Here is a 23,872-nt window from a genome sequence, read left to right on the forward strand (position 1 = left end):
CTGGCTGCTGGAGGACGAGCAATTCCGGGAGTCGTTCTGGCGATTCTGGACCGACTGGAGAAGGAAGCAGGGGGGCTTCTCCTCCTTGAGGCTATGGTGGGATGTGGGCAAAGTTCACATCCGTGTCTTCTGTCAGGAGTACGCGAAGGGGTCGACCAAGAGGCAGGAAGCCGAGATCGGGCGCCTGGAGAGAGAGGTGCTCGACTTGGCGTACCGTCTCGGTCAGGCCGTCACAGACCCGGCCCTGTGGCAGGCGTACAAAGAGAAGCAGGGGGTGCTGAGGGACCTGCAGCTCATAAGGTCCCGAGGCGCGTATGTGAGGTCGCGGATCCAGATCCTGGAAGATTTGGACCTCGCCTCACCCTTCCTCTACTCGCTGGAAAAATGGTGGGGGGTCTGTAAGCAGCTCGTCGAGCTGATGGCGGATCCTCCATCACGGATCCAGAGGGAATGGGCCTCCTGGTCCATTCCTATTATAGTGCATTGTTCTCTCCGAACCCGTCCAGCGAGGATGTGCGCAGAGTTTTGTGGGAGGACATGCCGAAGGTCAGCCCAGAGGGTGCCAAAGGATCGGAGGCTCTGCTCACGTTGGCAGAGCCGACCGGTGCCCTCCACCAGCTCTCCAGGGGAAAATCCCCGGGCTGGACGGGCTGACCATGGAGTTCTTCAGGGCGTTCTGGGACGTCCTGGGGGGGCGATTACACACGGGTCCTGGGGGAATGCCCCTGCGGTCATCGTTCTGCTGCCGAAGAGAGGCGATCTCCACCTGCTTAAGAACTGGCCTTCGGTCTCCCTCCTCAGCACGGCTTATAAAATCTTTGCCCAGGCTGTGTCTACTCCCCTGGGCTCTGTGCTGGTCCGCATGATCCACCCCGACCAGTCCTACATGGTCCTGGGCCGGTCTATCCAGGACAACATAGGGGACCCGATCCATCGTTCCCAGGGGACTGGTCTGTCGGTCGCCTTTCTGTCCCTCGATCAGGAGAAGGCGCTGGACAGGGGGGATCACGAATATCTTTTCGGGGCTGTGCGTGCATTTGGGCTCGGGCCACATTTTGTGACCTGGGTCTGACCAAGGTGGCAATTCACAGGTCCAGGCTGCGGGCTGTCGGGGGTTCTGACTGCCCTGATTGCCTGCCCCACTTCCGAGGTTACGTTCGCGCCCGGGTGTCCCTGGAGAAGGAGCATGCGGTGTCCGCCTGTACGCTTAAGGCCTTCCGCGAGCGGTGGGCACTGCAGGGGCTGGAGTGCATCATCGATGCAGAGAATGGCATTTTGAGCTTTGCTTTATTCATCTGTTTTTAATAAAGTTATTTATTTAAAATACATATAAAGGGGGCCTGGGGAATAAAGGCCCCCTTAAATAAAAATAAAAGAAAAAAAAATGTAATAAAAAAACAGGTTAAAACAAAGGGAAAAAATCGGGGTTAGATACAGTGTAAAGCTCCCTCTACACTGTTCCTATCACTCCATCTGAACACTAGTCGAGAAGTGCCTCTACTGTACTGACATTTCTCACATCAAAATGGGAATGCCTGCTGATCAGAAGCTGTTTTACGCAGTGTGGGTTCTGACCTATGAAGCACTAGACTCAGATCATGTTGGACTCACTGATCTGATCACTCAGTACACACTTGCAACCTGGAAATCAGAATGTGCGTCTCTCCCCACAGCAACCTGCAGCTCTTGGTTAGTTAAAGCTTAGTGTTCCCCAGGAGTTGCCCAGATTTCCTTACCAGGCAGCGTCCTACTCCATGGGCTTCAGAGTTCCTCTCTTTCCCATCGCTCTCCCCGCTCCGCCTGTCTCCACCTCTCACAGCTTCAGCCACGTGTTTACTGCTTCGCATTTTCTTTTTCTTTTTCTGCGAGGGTTTGGAAGCTGTATTTTCACTGTGCCTGACCTGTTCGGCCTTTTGAGGGCTTTGCAGCACGGGATCATCCTTTGTTTCCATGCTCTGAACTATAGGGACAGGTCGCCCTGTACAATTCCCCAGCTGCACTTCACCATCTGTCTTAGAGTTTGCAAAATTAAACTTAAAATCAGACTCTTGGCTCTCTGCCTCCGTAAAGACTTTCAGCCTCTCCTCTTCCACACTCTGATGAGAAGCTGCAGTTACAATGTCACTACTTCCAGCCTGCTGCTGTTTGCTGGAGTCAGAGGGGTTAGAGTTCAAAAGGCCACAAGCTGGATGTGTTTCAACGGGATCATCGCTCATTCCCTCCGGAGCATGTGCTCCGAGCACACAGTCTATGGAATTGTGTTGCTGACTTGCTGCTGGGGTCGAGTTCAGAGCTGATCAATAAAAACAATTTAGCTATAAGACATTGCCACATTTATCCTGCTTCTCACTCTCTCTACTTTCAGTGGTCTTTAAAACTTATTTCCAGGTAAATTTGTCGAATACATTTTTTGCAAAATAATTTTCTTGAGTTTCCCATTTATTAAAATCCACCCTGTGGTTGAACCCTCCAGCAGTGTGAATATTCCCCCTCTCTAAATGAGCTTGGTCAATTCCATTCAATATTTTGAAAGACTCCATTAGGTCACCTGGAAGATTCTGTTTTTCAAGAACAAACCCATTCCCTTAACCTTTGCTCCTAACTCAGCGTGCGACAGACAGGGAAAGAGAGTGTACCAAAGGGAAAGACTGGGATGCAGAGAGAGAGTGTGATGGACAACACGAGGAGCAGTTGCAGACCATCTGGAATGCTGACACGCTAGGATCAGGCATCAACCACTCAGGGAGAGCTTGCAGTCACGCATTCGCTGACTATGTCCCTCACCCATTCCCTCGGAGATGGAGCTCAGTGGAGCCCTTCCCAATGGCCACACCATCTTTGGGAGATTCCTCATTTCTCACCATGTACCTGCTTCCTGCAGTGTCTCCCATTCCTTCGCTATCTGACTCTGGTAATCACCAAACACATGGTTCATCAGCTGTCTCTTTTGCATTGTCGGCACATTCCTACACTGCAGAGTCTCCCTGATCTCTTCCACTGCATTTGAGTCAGAAAATCCAACACTAAAATGATTGTCAACAACCACATACAACAGGCAACAGCAACACATAATGTTATAAAGATTTGATCTCCTCCATCCCGTATCATACTGTTTACCTGCTCAGACTTCATGGGATTTCAGCACAGATCTCACACAAGAGGCAAATATCCAGAATCGTGCCAGGGTCAAAGTTTAATGGGAGAGGGCGGGTAGGTAAGTGAGCAGTAACAGATCCCCTGAATGGGACCTGCTCTTGCGGTGTCAGCGACCAGGCCCTCTCACCATCCACTACACACAGCCCAGACTGCTTACCTTGTTGTGGTGAAAGCTTGAGCTGGAAGAGTCCAGTCTGCAGCTGCTGGACACCCCAATCCAGCTCCTCCTGGATGGTCCTGTCGAGGTCCTGTAATAGACAGAAAGCTTTAGAGAACCAAGCCATGAGCAACGAGTAACAAGCAGAGAGCAGAGCTGGGAGGAGAGACTGCTCACCTGGGTTACTCCCACCAACCTGTGCTGGGCCCAGGAGAGCCGGCGACAACGAGACACACAAACACCTTATTGCTTCCCTGTCTCCATTCAGATATGCAAGGTAAAGCTCCCCCCTGAACACAATGCAAATGTGGGGCAGGTTTATGATGCAGACCCATGCCTATGGGCAGCAGACTGAGACTGTGCAAACTCATTTCACAAAGGACCATTACTGGCTTGGGAGATTTCCTCCCATCAGTCTAGGATGGATATTAACCCAGGTCCTGGGCAAAAGGTCTAAGCCATTTCACCACAGGAAGTGGTCAGTATGGAGTCGTGAATGTGTAACGTCAGAGGTATAACATCACAACAGACTTCAACCTGTGCAATAAGTAACAGTGATCATAATCTGTCTGTTGTGACCTTAGAACAATCAGATTACTGGGAGATAAAGGAGTCTCAATCACACAAGCTGCATTATATACACAAGATATTATATCCAAGGATTGGCTGAGTTCATATCGCACCCATCGCGATGGGATGCCAAAGATTGGTGTGGGAGAAGTGGGTTTCAATACATGGGAAACTGTCACCAGTACTGGGGAAAGAGGGATCTGTACCGTCGGGATGGCCTTCACCTGAACCACACTGGGACCAGTGTCTTGGCGAATCGTATAACTAGGGAAACAGAGGGGGCTTTAAACTAAAGGGAGGGGGGGGGGGTTAATGGGAGGGGAAATCTGGAAAGTTAAAGAGAAAGGACAAGGAAATAGTGCAGGGTAGTGATACGGGTAATGACAACCAGAGTGTGACAGGAAGGGACAGGGTGTACAAAAATAAGAGTGCACAGTAAATAAGGTCAGAGTAGGGAAAAATGGTAAAAGGACAGAATTAAAGGCTCTTTATCTGAATGCATGCAGCATTTGTAACAAGATGGATGAATTGATAATACTAATGGAAATAAATGTTCCGTGTTCCGGTGAATGGTATAACTAGGGTTGTAGATGAGGCTTTAAACTAAATAGTGGGGGCGAGTGTTCAATTGAAGGGAAGTTTAAAAAGTCGAAAAGTAATGAGAGAGCAGAGGTGCAGGGTAGTGAAGAGACATACATTAATCAGAGTGTGACAGGAAGGGACAAAGAAGACGAGCATAAGAGTACAGCAGAAATTAGAACCAGAGTAGGTAAAAATGGTAAAAAGACAAAACTTAAGGCTCTTTATCTGAATGCACGTAGCATTTGTTACAAGATAGATGAGCTGACAGCATCGATAGAAATAAATGAATATGATTTGATAGCTATCACTGAGACGTGGTTGCAGGACAACCAGGGCTGGAATTTTAATGTTCAAGGATATTTGACGTTCCGGAAGAATAAGCGGAAAGGAAAAGGAGGTAGGCTAGCTTTGTTATTCAAGGAAAGGATCATGCAGTCGTGAGTAATGATATAGGTGTAATAGATCGTGATGTAGAATCAGTTTGGGTGGAAATAAGGAATAGCCAGGGAAAGAAATCTCGGTGGGAGTGGTCTATAGGCCCCCGAAGAGTTGCCTCTCTGTAGGACAAAATATTAATCAGGAAATGATGGAGGTGTGTAAGAAAGGCACTGCAATTATCATGGGTGATTTTAATCTGCATATAGACCGGACAAATCAAATTGGCAAGGGTAGCATGGAAGACGAGTTTGTAGAGTGCATCAGGGATTGTTTCTTAGAACAATACTTTGCAAAACCTACCCGGGAACAGGCTGTTTTAGATTAGGTATTGTGTAATGAGGTTGGATTAAGAAAAGATCTCGTAGTTAAGGATCCTTTAGGGGAAAGCGATCAGAACATGGTAGAATTTCAAATTCAGTTTGAAGGTGAGTAACTCGGGTCTCAAACCAGTGTCTTCAACTTAAACAAGGGCAATTGCAGAGGTATGAAGAAAGAGTTGTCTAAAGCAGGCTGGGAAAATAGACTAAAGGGAAAGTCAGTAGATGAGTAGTGGCAGACTTTTAAGCAGATATTTCTTAACACTCAGCAAACATTTATTCCAGTCAGAAGGAAGGACCCGATGAGAACGGTGAACACCCGTGGATAACAAAGGAAGTTAAGGAGAGTATCAAATCAAAAACAAAGGCGTGCAAAGTGGCGAAAACGAGTGGTAGGCCAGAGGATTGGGAATTTTTACAAACCAGCAGTGGCTGACGAAAAAACTAATAAAGAGGAAGAAAATTAATTGAGAGTAAATTGGCAAGAAATATAAAAACAAACAGTAAGGGCTTTTACAGGTATATAAAAAGGAAGAGAGTAGCTAAAGTAATTGTGGAACCCTTAGAGGATGCGACTGGGGAATTAATAATAGGGAACAGGGAAATGGCAGATAATTTAAACCAATATTTTGCATCAGTCTTCATGGTGGAGGACACTATAAACATCCCAACAATAATAGATGAGCAAGGTGTAAATGGGAGGGAGGAACTTGTAACAATCTCTATCATGAGGGAAAAGGTGCTTGACAAGCTCTTGGGACTAAAGGCAGACAAGTCGCCAGGACCTGATGGCCTGCATCCAAGGGTTTTAAAAGAAGTGGAGGCATTGGTCATAATATACCAGAACTCACTGGATTCCGGTAGGGTACCAGCGGATTGGAAAACCGCTAATGTGATGCCCCTATTCAAGAAAGGAGCAAGACAAAAAGCAGGAAACTATAGACCAGTTAGCTTAACATCTGTCATTGGGAAAATGCTAGAGTCAATTATTAAGGAAGAAATAGCAGGATATTTAGAAAAACATAATGCAATCAAATAGAGTCAACATGGTTTTATGAAATGGAAATCATGTTTGACAAATTTGTTAGAGTTCTTTGAGGATAAAACAAGCAGAGTGGATGAAGGGGAACTGGTAGATGTAGTGTATTTTGATTTTTCAGAAGGTGTTTGATAAGGTGCCACATAAAAGGTTATTGCACAAAATAAGAGCTCAGGCTATTGGGGTAATGTGTTGGCATGGATTGAGGATTGACTAACACACAGAAGGCAGAGAGTCAGGATCAATGGGTCTTTTTCAGGTTGGAAAGCCGTCACTCATGGGGTGCCACAAGGATCGGTCTGAGGGCCTCAACTATTTACTATCTATATTAATGACTTAGAGGAAGGGACAGGGTGTAGTGTATCCAAATTTGCCGATGATACAAAAATAGGTGAGAAGGCATGTTGTGATGAGGACACAAAGAATCTGCAAAGGGATATAGATAGGTTAAGTGAGTGGGCAAAAACTTGGCAGATGGAGCTCAATGTGGGAAAGTGTGAGGTCATCCACTTTGGTAGAAAGAATAAAAAGGCAGATTATTATTTAGATGGAGAAAGACTACAAAATACTGCAGTACAGAGGGATCTGGATGTTCTTATACATGAAACGTTAGCATGCAGGTGCAGCAAGTAATTCGGAAGGCAAATGGAATTTTGGCCTTTATTGCTCGGGGGTTAGAGTTTAAAAATAGGGAAGTCTTGTTACAACTGTACAGGGTGTTGGTGAGGCCACACCTGGAGTACTGCATACAGTTTTGGTCCCCGCATTTAAGGAAGGATATACTAGCATTGGAAGCAGTTCAGAAAAGGTTCACTAGGCTGATTCCTGGGATGAAGGGGTTGTCTTATCAAGAATGGCAAACCAGGTTAGGCCTTTATTCATTGGAGTTTAGAAGAATGAGGGGTGATCTTATAGAAACATAATATTTTAAGGGGGCTTGACAGGGTAGATGTTGAGAAGATGTTTCTGCTAGTGGGGGAATCTCGAACTAGGGGACATAGTTACAGAATAAGGGGGCACACATTTAAAACCGAGATGCAAAGGAATTTCTTCTCTCAGAGGGTGGTGAATCTCTGGAATTATCTGCCTCAGAGTTGTGGAGGCTAGGTCACTAAATGTATTTAAGGAGGAGGTAGATAGATTTTTGAAATCTTGGGGAGTCGAAGGTTATGCGGAGCAGGCCTGAAAGAGGAGCTGAGGATTGGCCCACTCAAGGACAAAGGAGGAAAGTTATGCGTGGAGTCAGAGAAAATGGGTGAGATTCTAAACGAGTACTTTGCATCGGTATTCACCGAGGAGAGGGACATGAAGGATGTTGAGGTTAGGAACAGATGTTTGATTACTCTCGGTCAAGTCAGCATAAGGAGGGAGGAAGTGTTGGGTATTATAAAAGGCATTAAGGTGGACAAGTCCCCAGGTCCGGATGGGATCTATCCCAGGTTAATGAGGGAAGCGAGACAGGAAATAGCTGGGGCCTTAACAGATATCTTTGCAGCATCCTTAAACACGGGTGAGGTCCCGGAGGACTGGAGAATTGCTAATGTTGTCCCCTTGTTTAAGAAGGGTAGCAGGGATAATCCAGGTAATTATAGACCGGTGAGCCTGACGTCAGTGGTAGGGAAGCTGCTGGAGAAGATACTGGGGGATAGGATCTATTCCCATTTGGAAGAAAATGGGCTTATCAGTGATAGGCAACATGGTTTTGTGCAGGGAAGGTCATGTCTTACCAACTTAATAGAATTCTTTGAGGAAGTGACAAAGTTGATTGATGAGGGAAGGGCTGTAGATGTCATATACATGGACTTCAGTAAGGCGTTTGATAAGGTTCCCCATGGTAGGCTGATGGAGAAAGTGAAGGTGCATGGGGTCCAAGGTGTACTAGCTAGATTGATAAAGAACTGGCTGGGCAACAGGAGACAGAGAGTAGCAGTGGAAGGGAGTTTCTCAAAATGGAGATGTGTGACCAGTGGTGTTCCACAGGGATCCGTGCTGGGACCACTGTTGTTTGTGATATACATAAATGATTTGGAGGAAAGTACAGGTGGTCTGATTAGCAAATTTGCAGACGACACTAAGATTGGTGGAGTAGCAGATAGTGAAGGGGACTGTCAGAGAATACAGCAGAATATAGATAGACTGGAGAGTTGGGCAGAGAAATGGCAGATGGAGTTCAATCAGGGCAAATGCGAGGTGATGCATTTTGGAAGATCCAATTCAAGAGTGAACTATACAGTAAATGGAAAAGTCCTGGGGAAAATTGATGTACAGAGAGATTTGGGTGTTCAGGTCCATTGTTCCCTGAAGGTGGCAACGCAGGTCAATAGAGTGGTCAAGAAGACATACGGCATGCTTTCCTTCATCGGACGGGGCATTGAGTACAAGAGTTGGCAGGTCATGTTACAGTTGTATAGGACTTTGGTTCGGCCACATTTGGAATACTGCGTGCAGTTCTGGTCGCCACATTACCAAAAGGATGTGGATGCTTTGGAGAGGGTGCAGAGGAGGTTCACCAGGATGTTGCCTGGTATGGAGGGCGCTAGCTATGAAAAGAGGTTGAGTAGATTAGGATTATTTTCATTAGAAAGACGGAGGTTGAGGGGGCACCTGATTGAGGTGTACAAAATCATGAGAGGTATAGACAGGTTGGATAGCAAGAAGCTTTTTCCCCAGAGTGGGGGATTCAATTACTAGGGGTCACGAGTTCAAAGTGAAAGGGGAAAAGTTTAGGGGGGATATGCGTGGAAAGTTCTTTACACAGAGGGTGGTGGGTGCCTGGAACGCGTTGCCAGCGGAGGTGGTAGACGCGGGCACGATGGCGTCTTTTAAGATGTATCTAGACAGATACATGAATGGGCAGGAAGCAAAGAGATACAGACCCTTAGAAAATAGGTGACATGTTTAGATAGAGGATCTGGATCGGCGCAGGCTTGGAGGGCCGAAGGGCCTGTTCCTGTGCTGTAATTTTCTTTGTTCTTTGGGACAGATCAGCCATAATCTTATTGAATGGCGGGGCAGGCTTGAGGGACTGAATGGCCTACTCCTGTTCCTATTTCTTATGTTTTTATATGATGGCCATTACAGAGACGTGGTCGCAATGTGACCAAGGCTGGGACCTGAACATTGAAGAGTATTTGACATTTCAGAAGGACAGCAGGAAAGGAAGAGGAGGTGAGGTAGCTCTGTTAACGAAGGATGAGATCAGTACAGTAGTGAGAAATGATCTTGATTCAGAAGATCAAGATGTAGAATCAGTTTGGGTGGAGATACAAAACAGCAAAGGAAATAAGTCACTGGTGGGAGTAGTTTATAGGCCCCCGAACAGTAACTACAAAGTACGACAGAATATATATCAAGAAACAAAAACAAGAAATGCTGGAATCACTCAGCAGGTCTGGCAGCATCTGTGGAAAGAGAAGCAGAGTTAACGTTTCGGGTCAGTGACCCGAGTTCCGAAGATGCTGCCAGACCTGCTGAGTGATTCCAGCATTTCTTGTTTTTGTTTCAGATTTCCAGCATCCGCAGTATTTTGCTTTTATATATCAAGAAATATTGGGGGCTTGCAGGAGACGTACGGCAATAATCGTGGGTGACTGTAATCTACACGTCGCTTGGTAAATCAAATTGGCAAAGGTAGCCTGGAGGATGAGTTCATAAAGTGTATTTGGAATAATTTCTTAAAACAATACATTCTAGAACCTAGCAGGGACCAGGCTATTTTGGACCTGATAATGTGTAATGAGACAGAATTAAAGTCCTCATAGTAAAGGATCCTCTAGGCAGGAGTGATCATAACATGATAGAATTTCAGACTCAGTCTGAATGTGAAAAATGTGGATCCATAATTAGTGTATTAAACTTAAATAAAGGCAATTACAAGGCTATGAAGATAGAGCTGGAGAAAGTGAACTGGGAAAATAGGTTGAAAGGCAAGACCAGTAGAGAAGCAGTAGCAGACATTTAAGGAGATATTTCATAACTCTCAACAAAAATAGATTCCATTGATGAAGAAAGACTCTACCTGAAGGATGCATCATCTGTAGCTAACTAAGGGAGTTAAGGGTGATATTAGATTGAAAGAAAAGGAATACAATGCTGCAAAGATTAGCGGTAGGACAGAAGATTGGGAAAATTTTAGAAACCAGCAAAGGATAACTTAAAAAAAAAGAGGGAGAAATTGGAGTGAGAGAAAACTAGCAAGAAATATAAAAGCAGACAGTAAAAACTTCTACAAATATATAAAAAGGGAAAGAGTAGCTAAAGTCAGCATTGGTCCCTTACAGGGTGAGACTGAGGAATTAATAATGGGAAACGAGAAAATGGCAGAGGCTTTAAACAAGTATTTTGTATCAGTCTTCACAATAGAAGACCCAAAAAGCATCCCAAGAAGAGTAGAAAATCGGGCGGCAAAAGGGAGGAGGAAACTTAAAACAATAACTATCGCTAAAGAAAAAGTAATGGGAAAACTAATGGAACTAAAGGCTGACAAGTCCCCTGGACCTGATGGCCTGCATCCTACGGTCTTAAAGGAAGTGGCTGCAGAGATAGTGGGTACATTGGTTGTAATCTTCCAAAATTCCTGAGATTCTGAAAAGGTCCCAGCAGATTGGAAAACCACAAATGTAACACCTCTGTTCAAAATAGGAGGGAGACAGAAAGCTGGAAACTACAGGCCAATTAGCTGAATGTATGTCGTTGAGAAAATGCGAGAATCCATTATTAAAGTGATTGTAGCAGGACATTTAGAAAATCACTGTGCAATCAGGCAGAGTCAACATGGTTTTATGAAAGGGAAATCATCTTTGACAAATTTATTCGAGCTCTTTGAGGATGTAACAAACAGGGTGGATAAAGGGGAACCAGTAGATGTAGTGTATTTGGATTTCCCAAAGGTATTCGATAAGGTGCCACATAAAAAGTTACTACGGGGAGGCGGTGGCGTAGTGGTATTATCACTGGACTAGCAACCCAGAGATCTGGAGACATGGGTTCAAACCCCACCACAGCAGAAGGTGGAATTTGAATTTAATTAATAAAGCTGAAATTAAAAGCTAGTCCAATGATGGCCATGAAACCAATGTCGATTGTTGTAAAAACCCATCTAGTTCACTAATGTCCTTGAGGGAAGGAAATCTGCTGTCCTTACCTGGTCTGGCCTACATGCGACTCCAGACCCACAGCAATGTGGTTAACTCTTACATGCCCTCTGAAATGGCCTAGCAAGCCACTCAGTTGTAACTAACCGCTACAAAGTCAATGAAAATGAAACGAAACTGGACAGACCACCCGGCATCGACCTAGGCACCGGAAACGACAAGGGCAAACCCAGCCCTGTCGACCCTGCAAAGTCCTCCTTACTAACATCTGGGGTCTTGTGCCAAAGTTGGGACAGCTGTCCCACAGACTAGTCAAGCAAAAGCCTGACATAGTCATACTCACGGAATCATACCTTACAATGTCCCAGACACTGCATTCACTATCCCTGGGTATGTCCTGTTCCACCGGCAGGACAGACCCGCAGAGGTGGTGGAACAGTGGCATACAGTAGGGATGGAGTTGCCCTGGGAGTCCTCAACATCGACTCCAGACCCCATGAAGTCTCATGGCACCAGATCAAACATGGTCAAGGTAACCTCCTACTGATTACCACCTACCGCCCTCCCTCAGCTGATGAGTCAGTACTCCTCCATGTTGAACACCATTTGGAGGAAGCACTGAGGGTGGCAAGGGCACAAAATGTACTCTGGGTGGCGGAGTTCAACGCCCATCACCAAGAGAGGCTCGGTAGCACCACTACTGACCGAGCTGGCTGAGTCCTAAAGGACATAGCTGCTAAACTGGGTCTGCGGCAGGTGGTGGGGGAACCAACACGAGGGAAAAACATACTTGACCTTGTCCTCACCAATCTGCCTGCCGCAGATGCTTCTGTCCATGACTGTATTGGTAGAAGTGACCAGCGCACAGTCCTTGTGGAGACGAAGTCCCGCCTTCACATTGAGGATACCGTCCATTGTGTTGTGTGGCACTATCACCATGCTAAATGGGATAGATTTTGAACAGATTTGGTAATGCAAAACTGGGCATCCATGAGGCGCTGTGGGCCATCAGCAGCAGCAGAATTGTACTCATCCACAATCTGCAACCTCATGGCCTGGCATATTCCCCACTCTACCATTACCATCAAGCCAGGAGACCAACCCTGGTTCAATGAAGAGTGCAGGAGGGCATGCCAGGAGCAGCACCAGGCATACCTCAAAATGAGGCTTCAACCTGGTGAAGCTACAACCCAGGACTACTTGCATGCCAAACTGCAAAAACAGCATGCAATAGACAGAGCTATGCGATCCCATAACCAACGGATCAGATCTAAGCTCTGCAGTCTGGCCACATCCAGTCGTGAATGGTGGTGGACAATTAAACAACTAACTGGAGGAAGTGGCTCCACAAATATCCCCATCCTCAATGATGGGGGAGCTCAGCACATCAGTGCAAAAGATAAGGCTGAAGCATTTGCAACAATCTTCAGCCAGAAGTGCCGAGTTGATGATCCGTCTCGGCCCCCTCCTGAAGTCCCCAGCATTACAGATGCCAGACTTCAGCCAATTCAATTCACTCCGCGTGATATCAAGAAACGACTGAAGGTACTGGATACTGCAAAAGCTATGGGTCCTGACAATATTCCGGCAATAGTACTGAAGACCTGCGCTCCAGAATTTGCCTCACCCCTAGCCAAGCTGTTCCAGTATAGGTACAACACTGGCATCTACCCGGCAATGTGGAAAATTGCCCAGGTCTGTCCTGTACACAAAAAGCAGGACAAGTCCAACCCGGCCAATTACCGCCCCATCAGCCTACTCTCAGTCTAATCATCAGTATAGTGATGGAAGGTGTCATCAACAGTGCCATCAAGCGGCACTTGCTTAGCAATAACCTGCTCAGTGATGCTCAGTTTGGGTTCTGCCAGGGCCAATCAGCTCCTGACCTCATTACAGCCTTGGTCCAAACATGGACAAAAGACCTGAACTCAAGAGGTGAGGTGAGAGTGACTGCCCTTGACATCAAGGCAGCATTTGACCGAGTATGGCATCAAGGAGCCCTAGCAAAACTGGAGTCAATGGGAATCGGGGGAAAACCCTCTGCTGGTTGGAGTCATACCTAGCACAAAGGAAGAAGGTTGTGGTTGTTGGAGGTCAATCATCTCAGCTCCAGGACATCACTGCAGGAGTTCCTCAGGGTAGTGTCCTGGCCCAACCATCTTCAGCTGCTTCATCATAAGGTCAGAAGTGGGGATGTTCGCTGATGATTGCACAAGGTTCAGCGCCATTCGCGACTCCTCAAATACTGAAGCAGTACGTGTAGAAATGCAGCAAGACTTGGACAATATCCATGCTTGGGCTGATAAGTGGCAAGTAACATTTGCACCACACAAGTGCCAGGCAATGACCATCTCCCCTTGACATTCAATGGCATTACCATCGCTGAATCCCCTACTATCAACATCCTAGTGATTACCGTTTGACCAGAAACTGAACTGGAGTAGCCATATAAATACTGTGGCTACAAGAGCAGGACAGAAGCTAGGAATCCTGCGGCGAGTAACTCACCTCCTGACTCCCCAAAGCCTGTCCACCATCTACAAGGCACAAGTCAGGAGTGCGATGGAATACTCTCCACTTGCCTGGATGGATGCAGCTCCAACACTCAAGAAGCTCGACACCATCCAGGACAAAGCAGCCCGCTTGATTGGCACCCCATCCACAAACATTCACTCCCTCCACCACCGACGCACAGTGGCAGCAGTGTGTACCATCTACAAGATGCACTGCAGCAACGCACCAAGGCTCCTTCAACAGCCCCTTCCAAACCCGCGACCTCTACCACCTCGAAGGAGAAGAGCAGCAGATGCATGGGAACATCACCACCTGCAAGTTCCCCACCATCCTGACTTGGAAGTATATCGCCGTTCCTTCACTGTCGCTGGATCAAAATCCTGGAACTCCCTTCCTAACAGCACTGTGGGTGTACCTACCTCACATGGACTGCAGCGGTTCAAGAAGGCAGCTCACCACCACCTTCTCAAGGGCAATTAGGAATGGGCAATAAATGCTGGCATAGCCAGTGACGCCCACAGCCCATGAATGAATAAAAAAAACACAAAGAGCGCATGGTGTTGAGGGTGATATATTAGCATTAACAGAGGACTGGCTAACTAACAGAAAACTGAGAGTGGGGATAAATGAGTCATTTTCAGGATGGCAAACAGTAACCAGTGGAGTGCCACAGGGATCAGTGCTGGGGCCTTAACTATTTATGATCTACATTAATCACTTGGATGAAGGGACCAACTAAATTGTAGCTAAATTTGCTGACGATATGAAGATAAGTAGGAAAGCAAGTTGTGAGGATACAAAAAGTATGCAAAGGGATATAGATAGGTTAAGTGAGTGGGCAAAAATTTGGCAGACGGGGCATAATGTGGGAAAATGTGAGGTTGTCCAGTTTGGCAGGAAGAATAGAAAAGCAGTATACAATAGTGCCAGGAGATGGGTAGAGAGAGCCAGGAACAACAGTGATTCCCACATGCATCACTCACCTCCTCCATCAAAATATCCAGAAAACCTCTGGCACCTTCTCAGACCAGCAATCAGCCTGGGCACCTGTAGCGAAAGAATAGACGCACTGTTTAATTCCATTAGGTCTGTGCTCTCAGCGATGCCTGTTAACTCAGCACTGTCACTAAAATGTTGGTCAAGTGTGAAATCTCACTGAAAGGGTCGGTGAGACATTTTGTTATTGTTGTAAAGTTAGAGTCAGCGCACAGCTCGGGAATTCCTTGATGTAACTATTTGTTGGGGATCATTGAATTGTATCATTTCATTCACAAAGCAGTGCTTTGATTGACAGTTATACCAGGGCCAAAGACAGGGTTGGCCTGCAGGAGGCAGAGCCTAGATTGAGCCAGTGCTCGGTTCACCCATACGTCTGACAGCAGCAGAGATACCAGTCTGGGCCAAGGCTCTGAGTGAGTGTGCCGCTTCAGAGTTAAAACATAAGAACCTAAGAAATAGGTGCCAGAATGGGCCATTCAGCCCCTCAAGTCTGCTCTGCCATTCAATAAAGATCATGGCTGATCTGATCTTGGCCTCAACTCCTTTCCTGCCTGCCCCACATAACCCTTTACTCCCTCGTAGTTGAAAAATCTGTCTAAATCAGCCGTAAATATATTCAATGACCCAGCCTCCACTGCTCTCTGGGGTAGAGAATTCCAAAGATTCACAACCCTAAGAGAAGAAATTCATCCTCATCTCTATCTTAAATGGGAAACCTATTATTCTAAAAATATATTTCCTAGTTCTAGGATTCACCCATGAGGGGAAACATCCTCTCAGCATCTACCCTATCAAGCCCCCTGAGAATCTGTTTCAATTATATCATCTCTCATTCTTCTCAACCCCAATAAGTATAGACCCAACCTTCTCAACATAAGACAATCCCTTCAATCCCAGGAATCAACCTAGTGAGCCTTCTCTGAATTGCCACCAATGTAGGTATATCCCTCCTTAATTAAAGAGAGCAAAACGATAAATGACAAAACTTGGCAGATGGAGCATAATGTGGGAAAATGTGAGGTTACCTACTTTGGTGCAAAAAAAAAGCAAAATATTATTTAAATGGAGAAATGCAGAATAATGCGGAGGGATCTGGGTGTTCTCGTCCATGTGATCATACTGTTGGCCTTTATTGCAAGGGGATTGAAGTACAAGACTAAAGAGGTCTTACTACAATTGTACGGGGCTTTGGTGAGACCACATCTGGAATACTGTGTGCAGTTTTGGTCTCCATATTTAAGGAAGAATATTCTTGCATTGGAAGTGGCACAGCGAAGATTTACTAGATTGGTCCCTGGGATGAGGGGATTGTCCTATAATGAGAGGCGGAGTAAATTGGGTCTATATTCTCTGGAGTTCAGAAGAATAAGAGGTGACATCATTGAAACATACAAGATTCTGAAGGGGCTGGACAAAGTAGGCACTGAGAGATTGTTTCCCCCAGGCTGGGCAATCATGAAAACGGGGGCACAGTTTCAGGATAAGGGGCTGATCATTTAGGACTGAGATGAGGAGAAATTTCTTCACTCAAAGGTTTGTTAATCTTTGGAATTCTCTACCAGAGGGTTGTGGATGCTCCATCATTGAATACATTTAAGGCTGGGATAGATAGATTTTTAGTCTCTCAGGGAATCGAGGGGTATGGCGAGCAGGCGGAAAAGTGGATCTTAAGTGAAGCCTAAGATCAGCCCTGACCATATTGAATGGCGGAGCAGGCTCAAGGGACCGTGTGGTCTACTCCTGCTCCTATTTCTTATGTTCTGATGGGCGCTTGAGGGAAGTAAACTTACTGACTACAGGGATAGAGCCAGGGAATGGGACTGGTTGGATTGCTCTGCAGAGAGTCGGCATGGACTTGATGGGCTGAATGGCTTTCTTCTGTGCCTTTATGACACCATGACTTTTCAGGCTTTAGTCCCATAAGCTTGCCTAGTACTTTTTCTTTAGTGATAGTGATTGTTTTAAATTCCTCCCTCCCTTTTGCCCCCTGATTGTCTACAATTATTGGGATGCTTTTTGGGTCTTCTATTGTGAAGACTGATACAAAATATTTGTTTAAAGCCTCTGCCTTTTTCTCGTTTCCCATTATTAATTCCTCAGTCTCACCCTGTAAGGGACCAATGCTGACTTTAGCTACTCTTTTCCTTTTTATATATTTGTAGAAGCTTTTACTGTCTGTTCTTATATTTCTTGCTAGTTTTCTCTCAATCTATTTTCTCCCTCTTTTTTGAAAGATAATTTTTGGTTAGTTTCTAAAATTTTCCCAGTTTTCTGGCCTATCACTAACCTTTGCAGCATTGTACACCTTTTCTTTCAATCTGATACTATTCTTAACTTCCTTAGTTAGCCATGGATGGTGCATCCTTCACATAGCCTTTCTTTCTCAATGCACTATATCCATGTTGAGAGTTATGAAATACTTTCTTAAAATGTCTGCCACTGCTTAAAAACCATCTTACCTGTTAGCCTATTTTCCAAGTGCACTTTAGCCAACTCTATCTTCATACCTTTGTAATTGCCTTTTTAAAAAAATTTAAGACACTAGTTTCAGTCCCGAGTTTCTCACCCTTAAACTGAAAGTGAAATTCTATCATATTATGATCACTCTTGCCTAGAGGATCCTTTACTATTACGTAATTTATTAATCCTGTCTCTTACACATTACCTGCTTCCTGGTTGGTTCTACAACATATTTTTCCAAGAAACTGTCCCAAATACAGTCTATCAACTCATCCTCAAGGCTACCTTTGCCAATTTAATTTTTCCATTCTATATGAAGATCAAAATCACCCATGATTATTGCAGTGCTTTTCTTACAAGGCCCCATTATTTCTTGATTTATACTTTGTCCTACAGTGTAGCTACTGTTAGGGGGGCTATAAACTACTCCCACCAGTGACTTGTTTCCTTTGCTATTTCTGATCTTCACCCAATCTGATTCTACATCTTGATCTTCTGAGCCAAGGTCATTTCTCACTACTGCACTGATCTCATCCTTTATTAACAGAGCTACCCCACCTCCTTTTCCTTTCTTCCTATCCTTCTGAAATGTAAAATACCCTTCAACGTTCAGGTCCCAGCCTTAGTCACTTTGCCACCATGTCTCTGTAATGGCCATCACATCATACCCATTTATTTCTATTAGTGGCATCAATTCACCCAAATTGTTACAAAGCTACATGCATTCAGATAAAGACAGTTGGTGCCTTTATTGTTTTGGCATCTGGGTCAATAGTGGTTTATTACAGTAAGTAACCTGTCTGCAGGAGATACAGAGATAGGGAGGGACACATGGAGGGATTTGAGAACAAAGATGAGAATTTTAAAATCCAAGGCTTTGTTTGCCAGGATCCAAAGTCAGTGAGCACAGGGGTTAGAGGGGACGGGACTTGGTGCCAATAAGGACACGGGCATCAGATCTTTGGATGACCACAAGTTCATGAAGGGTAGAATGTTGCCGTCCGGCCAGGAGCAGTGCATCATTTTTATTTATTTAGAGATACAGCACTGAAACAGGCCCTCAGGCCCAACGAGTCTGTGCCGACCATTAACCATCCATTTATACTAATCCTACACTAATCCCATATTCCTACAACATCCCCACCTGTCCCTATATTCTCTTACCACCTACCTATACTAGGGGCAATTTATAACGGCCAATTTACCTATCAACCTGCAAGTCTTTGGTGGTGGGAGGAAACCGGAGCACCCGGAGGAAACCCACGCAGACACAGGGAGAACTTGCAAACTCCACACAGGCAGTACCCAGAATTGAACCCGGGTCACTGGAGCTGTGAGGCTGCGGTGCTAACCACTGCGCCGACTTCCCTCCCTCTCTCTCTCTCTCTCTCTCTCTCCCACCCCGCTCTCCCTTCCATCCTCCCCCTCTCCCCCCACCCCCTCTCGACCTCTGCCCCTCCCCCCTCACTCCCCTCACCCATCTCTCCCACATCCCCATTTCTCCCCCACACTCACCCTCCCTCACTCCTCTCTTTCTCCCAATTCCTCCTTCCCCTCTTCATCCCCCCTCACCCCCTTTCTCCTCCCCTCTTTCTACCCCCTCCTTCCTCCACTCTTTTTCCCCTTCCCCACTTTCTCGCAATTCCTCCTTCTCCCCTCCTCCCCCTCATCTCTTCCTCCCCATCCCTCTTTCTTCCCCCTTCTCCTTCTCCCCCTCACCTCTTCTCCTTCTCCTCCCCCTCACCTCTTCCTCTTCTTCCCCTCCTCCTCCTCCCCTCTTCTCCCCTCCTCCTCCTCCCCTCTTCTTCCCCTCCTCCTCCTCCCCTCTTCTTCCCCTCCTCCTCCTCCCCTCTTCTTCCCCTCCTCCTCCTCCCCTCTTCTTCCCCTCCCCTCTTCTTCCCCTCCTCCTCCTCCCCTCTTCTCCTGCTCCTCCCCCCCTCCCCTCTTCTCCTGCTCCTTCCCCTCCCCTCTTCTCCTGCTCCTTCCCCTCCCCTCTTCTCCTCCTCTTCCTCCCCCTCCCCTCCTCTCCTCCTCCTCCAACCCTCTTCTCCACCTCCTTCTCCTCCCCTCCCCTCTTCTCCGCCTCCTCCCCTCTGCTCCTCCTCCTCCCTCCCCTCCCCTTCTCCTCCTCTTCCTCCCCCTCCCCTCTTCTCCTCCTCCTCCTCTTCCTCCCCCTCCCCTCTTCCCCCTCCACCCCTCTTCTCCTCCTCCTCCTCCCCCTCCACCCCTCTCCTCCTCCTCCTCCTCACCCCTCTCCTCCTCCTCCTCCACCCCTCTCCTCCTCCTCCTCCACCCTCCTCCTCCTCCTCCTCCCCTCTCCTCCTCCTCCTCCACCCCTCCTCCTCCTCCTCCACCCCTCTCCTCCTCCTCCTCCACCCCTCTCCTCCTCCTCCTCCACCCCTCTCCTCCTCCTCCCTCCTCCTCCTCCACCTCCTCCTCCTCCGACCCCTCTCCTCCTCCTCCTCCACCCCTCTCCTCCTCCTCCTCCACCCCTCTCTCCTCCTCCTCCTCCACCCTCTCCTCCTCCTCCTCCACCCCCCTCTCCTCCTCCACCCCTCCTCCACCACCTCCTCTCTCCTCCACCACCCCCTCCCCCACTTCTCCCCCAACACCCCTCCCCCACTTCTCCCCCAACACCCCTCCCCCACTTCTCCCCCAACACCCCTCCCCCACTTCTCCCCCAACACCCCTCCCCCACTTCTCCCCCAACACCCCTCCCCCACTTCTCCCCCAACACCCCTCCCCCACTTCTCCCCCAACACCCCTCCCCCACTTCTCCCCCAACACCCCTCCCCCACTTCTCCCCCAACACCCCTCCCCCACTTCTCCCCCAACACCCCTCCCCCACTTCTCCCCCAACACCCCTCCCCCACTTCTCCCCCAACACCCCTCCCCCACTTCTCCCCCAACACCCCTCCCCCACTTCTCCCCCAACACCCCTCCCCCACTTCTCCCCCAACACCCCTCCCCCACTTCTCCCCCAACACCCCTCCCCCACTTCTCCCCCAACACCCCTCCCCCACTTCTCCCCCAACACCCCTCCCCCACTTCTCCCCCAACACCCCTCCCCCACTTCTCCCCCAACACCCTCCCCCACTTCTCCCCCAACACCCCTCCCCCACTTCTCCCCCAACACCCCTCCCCCACTTCTCCCCCAACACCCCTCCCCCACTTCTCCCCCAACACCCCTCCCCCACTTCTCCCCCAACACCCCTCCCCCACTTCTCCCCCAACACCCCTCCCCCACTTCTCCCCCAACACCCCTCCCCCACTTCTCCCCCAACACCCCTCCCCCACTTCTCCCCCAACACCCCTCCCCCACTTCTCCCCCAACACCCCTCCCCCACTTCTCCCCCAACACCCCTCCCCCACTTCTCCCCCAACACCCCTCCCCCACTTCTCCCCCAACACCCCTCCCCCACTTCTCCCCCAACACCCTCCCCACTTCTCCCCCAACACCCCTCCCCCACTTCTCCCCCAACACCCCTCCCCCACTTCTCCCCCAACACCCCTCCCCCACTTCTCCCCCAACACCCCTCCCCCACTTCTCCCCCAACACCCCTCCCCCACTTCTCCCCAACACCCCTCCCCCACTTCTCCTCCAACACCCCTCCCCCACTTCTCCTCCAACACCCCTCCCCCACTTCTCCTCCAACACCCCTCCCCCACTTCTCCTCCAACACCCCTCCCCCACTTCTCCTCCAACACCCCTCCCCCACTTCTCCTCCAACACCCCTCCCCCACTTCTCCTCCAACACCCCTCCCCCACTTCTCCTCCAACACCCCTCCCCCACTTCTCCTCCAACACCCCTCCCCCACTTCTCCTCCAACACCCCTCCCCCACTTCTCCTCCAACACCCCTCCCCCACTTCTCCTCCAACACCCCTCCCCCACTTCTCCTCCAACACCCCTCCCCCACTTCTCCTCCAACACCCCTCCCCCACTTCTCCTCCAACACCCCTCCCCCACTTCTCCTCCAACACCCCTCCCCCACTTCTCCTCCTCCTCCTCCTCCTCCCCTTCCCCACTTCTCCTCCTCCTCCTCCCCTTCCCCACTTCTCCTCCTCCTCCTCCCCTTCCCCACTTCTCCTCCTCCTCCTCCCCTTCCCCACTTCTCCTCCTCCTTCCCTTCCCCACCTCCTCCTCCTCCCCTTCCCCACCTCCTCCTCCTCCCCTTCCCCACCTCCTCCTCCTCCCCTTCCCCACCTCCTCCTCCTCTTCCCCACCTCCTCCTCCTCCCCTTCCCCACCTCCTCCTCCTCCTCCTCCTCCCCTTCCCCTCCTCCTCCTCCCCTTCCCCACCTCCTCCTCCTCCTCCCCTTCCCCACCTCCTCCTCCTCCCCTTCCCCACCTCCTCCTCCTCCCCTTCCCCACTTCTCCTCCTCCCCCTCCTCCTCCTCCTCCCCTCTTCTCCTCCTCCTCCTCCTCCCCCTCCCCTCTTCTTCTCTTTCTCCACCCCTCCCCTCTTCTTCTCTTTCTCCACCCCTCCCCTCTTCTTCTCTTTCTCCACCCCTCCCCTCTTCTTCTCTTTCTCCACCCCTCCCCTCTTCTTCTCTTTCTCCACCCCTCCCCTCTTCTTCTCTTTCTCCACCCCTCCCCTCTTCTTCTCTTTCTCCACCCCTCCCCTCTTCTTCTCTTTCTCCACCCCTCCCCTCTTCTTCTCTTTCTCCACCCCTCCCCTCTTCTTCTCTTTCTCCACCCCTCCCCTCTTCTTCTCTTTCTCCACCCCTCCCCTCTTCTTCTCTTTCTCCACCCCTCCCCTCTTCTTCTCTTTCTCCACCCCTCCCCTCTTCTTCTCTTTCTCCACCACTCCCCTCTTCTCTTTCTCCACCACTCCCCTCTTCTTCTCTTTCTCCACCACTCCCCTCTTCTTCTCTTTCTCCACCACTCCCCTCTTCTTCTCTTTCTCCACCACTCCCCTCTTCTTCTCTTTCTCCACCACTCCCCACTTCTTCTCTTTCTCCACCACTCCCCTCTTCTTCTCTTTCTCCACCACTCCCCTCTTCTTCTCTTTCTCCACCACTCCCCTCTTCTTCTCTTTCTCCACCACTCCCCTCTTCTTCTCTTTCTCCACCACTCCCCTCTTCTTCTCTTTCTCCACCACTCCCCTCTTCTTCTCTTTCTCCACCACTCCCCTCTTCTTCTCTTTCTCCACCACTCCCCTCTTCTTCTCTTTCTCCACCACTCCCCTCTTCTTCTCTTTCTCCACCACTCCCCTCTTCTTCTCTTTCTCCACCACTCCCCTCTTCTTCTCTTTCTCCACCACTCCCCTCTTCTTCTCTTTCTCCACCACTCCCCTCTTCTTCTCTTTCTCCACCACTCCCCTCTTCTTCTCTTTCTCCACCACTCCCCTCTTCTTCTCTTTCTCCACCACTCCCCTCTTCTTCTCTTTCTCCACCACTCCCCTCTTCTTCTCTTTCTCCACCACTCCCCTCTTCTTCTCTTTCTCCACCACTCCCCTCTTCTTCTCTTTCTCCACCACTCCCCTCTTCTTCTCTTTCTCCACCACTCCCCTCTTCTTCTCTTTCTCCACCACTCCCCTCTTCTCTTTCTCCACCACTCCCCTCTTCTCTTTCTCCACCACTCCCCTCTTCTCTTTCTCCACCACTCCCCTCTTCTCCCTCTACAATAGAATGAGGTAGGACTTGGCTAAAGTAGACTGGAAACAAAGATTTTATGGTGGGACAGTTGACGAGCAGTGGAGGACTTTCAAAGCAATTTTTCAAAGTGCTCAGCAAAAGTATATTCCAGTGAAAAGGAAGGACTGGAAGAAAAGGGGTAATCTGCCATGGGTGTCTAAGGAAATAAGGGAGGCTATCAAATTGAAAGAGAAGGCATACAAAGTGGCCAAAAACAGCATGAAACTAGAAGATTGGGAAAACTTTAAAGGTCAACAGAAAGCCACAAAAAGAGCTATAAAGAAAAGTAAGATAGAACATGAGAAAAAACTAGCACAGAATATAAAGACAGATAGCAAAAGTTTCTATAAATATATAAAACGAAAAAGAGTGGCTAAAGTAAACGTTGGTCCTTTAGAGGATGAGAAGGGGAATTTAGTTATGGGATATGAAGAAATGGCCGAGGCATTGAACAGGTATTTTGTATCGGTCTTCACAGTGGAGGACATTAATAACATGCCAGTAATTGACAAAGAGACGAACGTAGGTGAGGACCTGGAAACAATCATTATTACGGAAGAGGTAGTGTTGGGCAAGCTAATGGAGCTAAGGATTGATAAGTCTCCTGGCCCTGATGGAATGCATCCAGGGTACTAAAAGGGATGGTGGAAGAAATAGCAGGTGCACTGGCGGTAATTTTCCAAAATTCACTGGACTCTGGGGTAGTCCCAGCAGATTGGAAAACAGCAGATGTGACGCCACTGTTTAAAAAGGGAGGTAGACAAAAGATGGGGAATTATAGACCGGTTAGCTAAACCTCTGCTGTGGGGAAGATGCTTGAGTCTATTATCAGTGGCGCAGTGGTTAGCACCGCAGCCTCACAGCTCCAGGGACCCGGGTTCGATTCTGGGTACTGCCTGTGCGGAGTTT

At 48.5% G+C, this 23,872-nt stretch overlaps 1 protein-coding gene across 1 annotated transcript; it reads right to left on the minus strand.

The window, feature by feature from the left end:
* Nucleotides 1–1,334: 1,334 nt before the first annotated feature.
* On the minus strand, nucleotides 1,335–17,622 carry LOC137358802 (uncharacterized). The gene is made up of 5 exons (XM_068025048.1): nucleotides 17,531–17,622; nucleotides 17,325–17,384; nucleotides 14,850–14,913; nucleotides 3,314–3,404; nucleotides 1,335–2,293 (listed from the first exon to the last, which is right to left on the minus strand). The coding sequence occupies exons 3-5, from the start codon at nucleotides 14,856–14,858 to the stop codon at nucleotides 1,695–1,697; spliced, it is 699 nt and encodes a 232-aa protein (XP_067881149.1). The 5' UTR covers nucleotides 14,859–14,913; nucleotides 17,325–17,384; nucleotides 17,531–17,622; the 3' UTR covers nucleotides 1,335–1,694.
* Between the last annotated feature and the right edge of the window lie 6,250 nt (nucleotides 17,623–23,872).

Source organism: Heterodontus francisci, unplaced genomic scaffold (genome assembly GCF_036365525.1).
Source record: "Heterodontus francisci isolate sHetFra1 unplaced genomic scaffold, sHetFra1.hap1 HAP1_SCAFFOLD_1587, whole genome shotgun sequence".
NCBI lineage: Eukaryota > Metazoa > Chordata > Chondrichthyes > Heterodontiformes > Heterodontidae > Heterodontus > Heterodontus francisci.

Coding starts and splice junctions, on each gene's coding strand:
- LOC137358802 (XM_068025048.1), bottom strand. Junction 2,294..3,313: donor CAAGCTTTCACCACAACAAG/GTAAGCAGTCTG, acceptor TTTATTGATCAG/CTCTGAACTCGACCCCAGCA.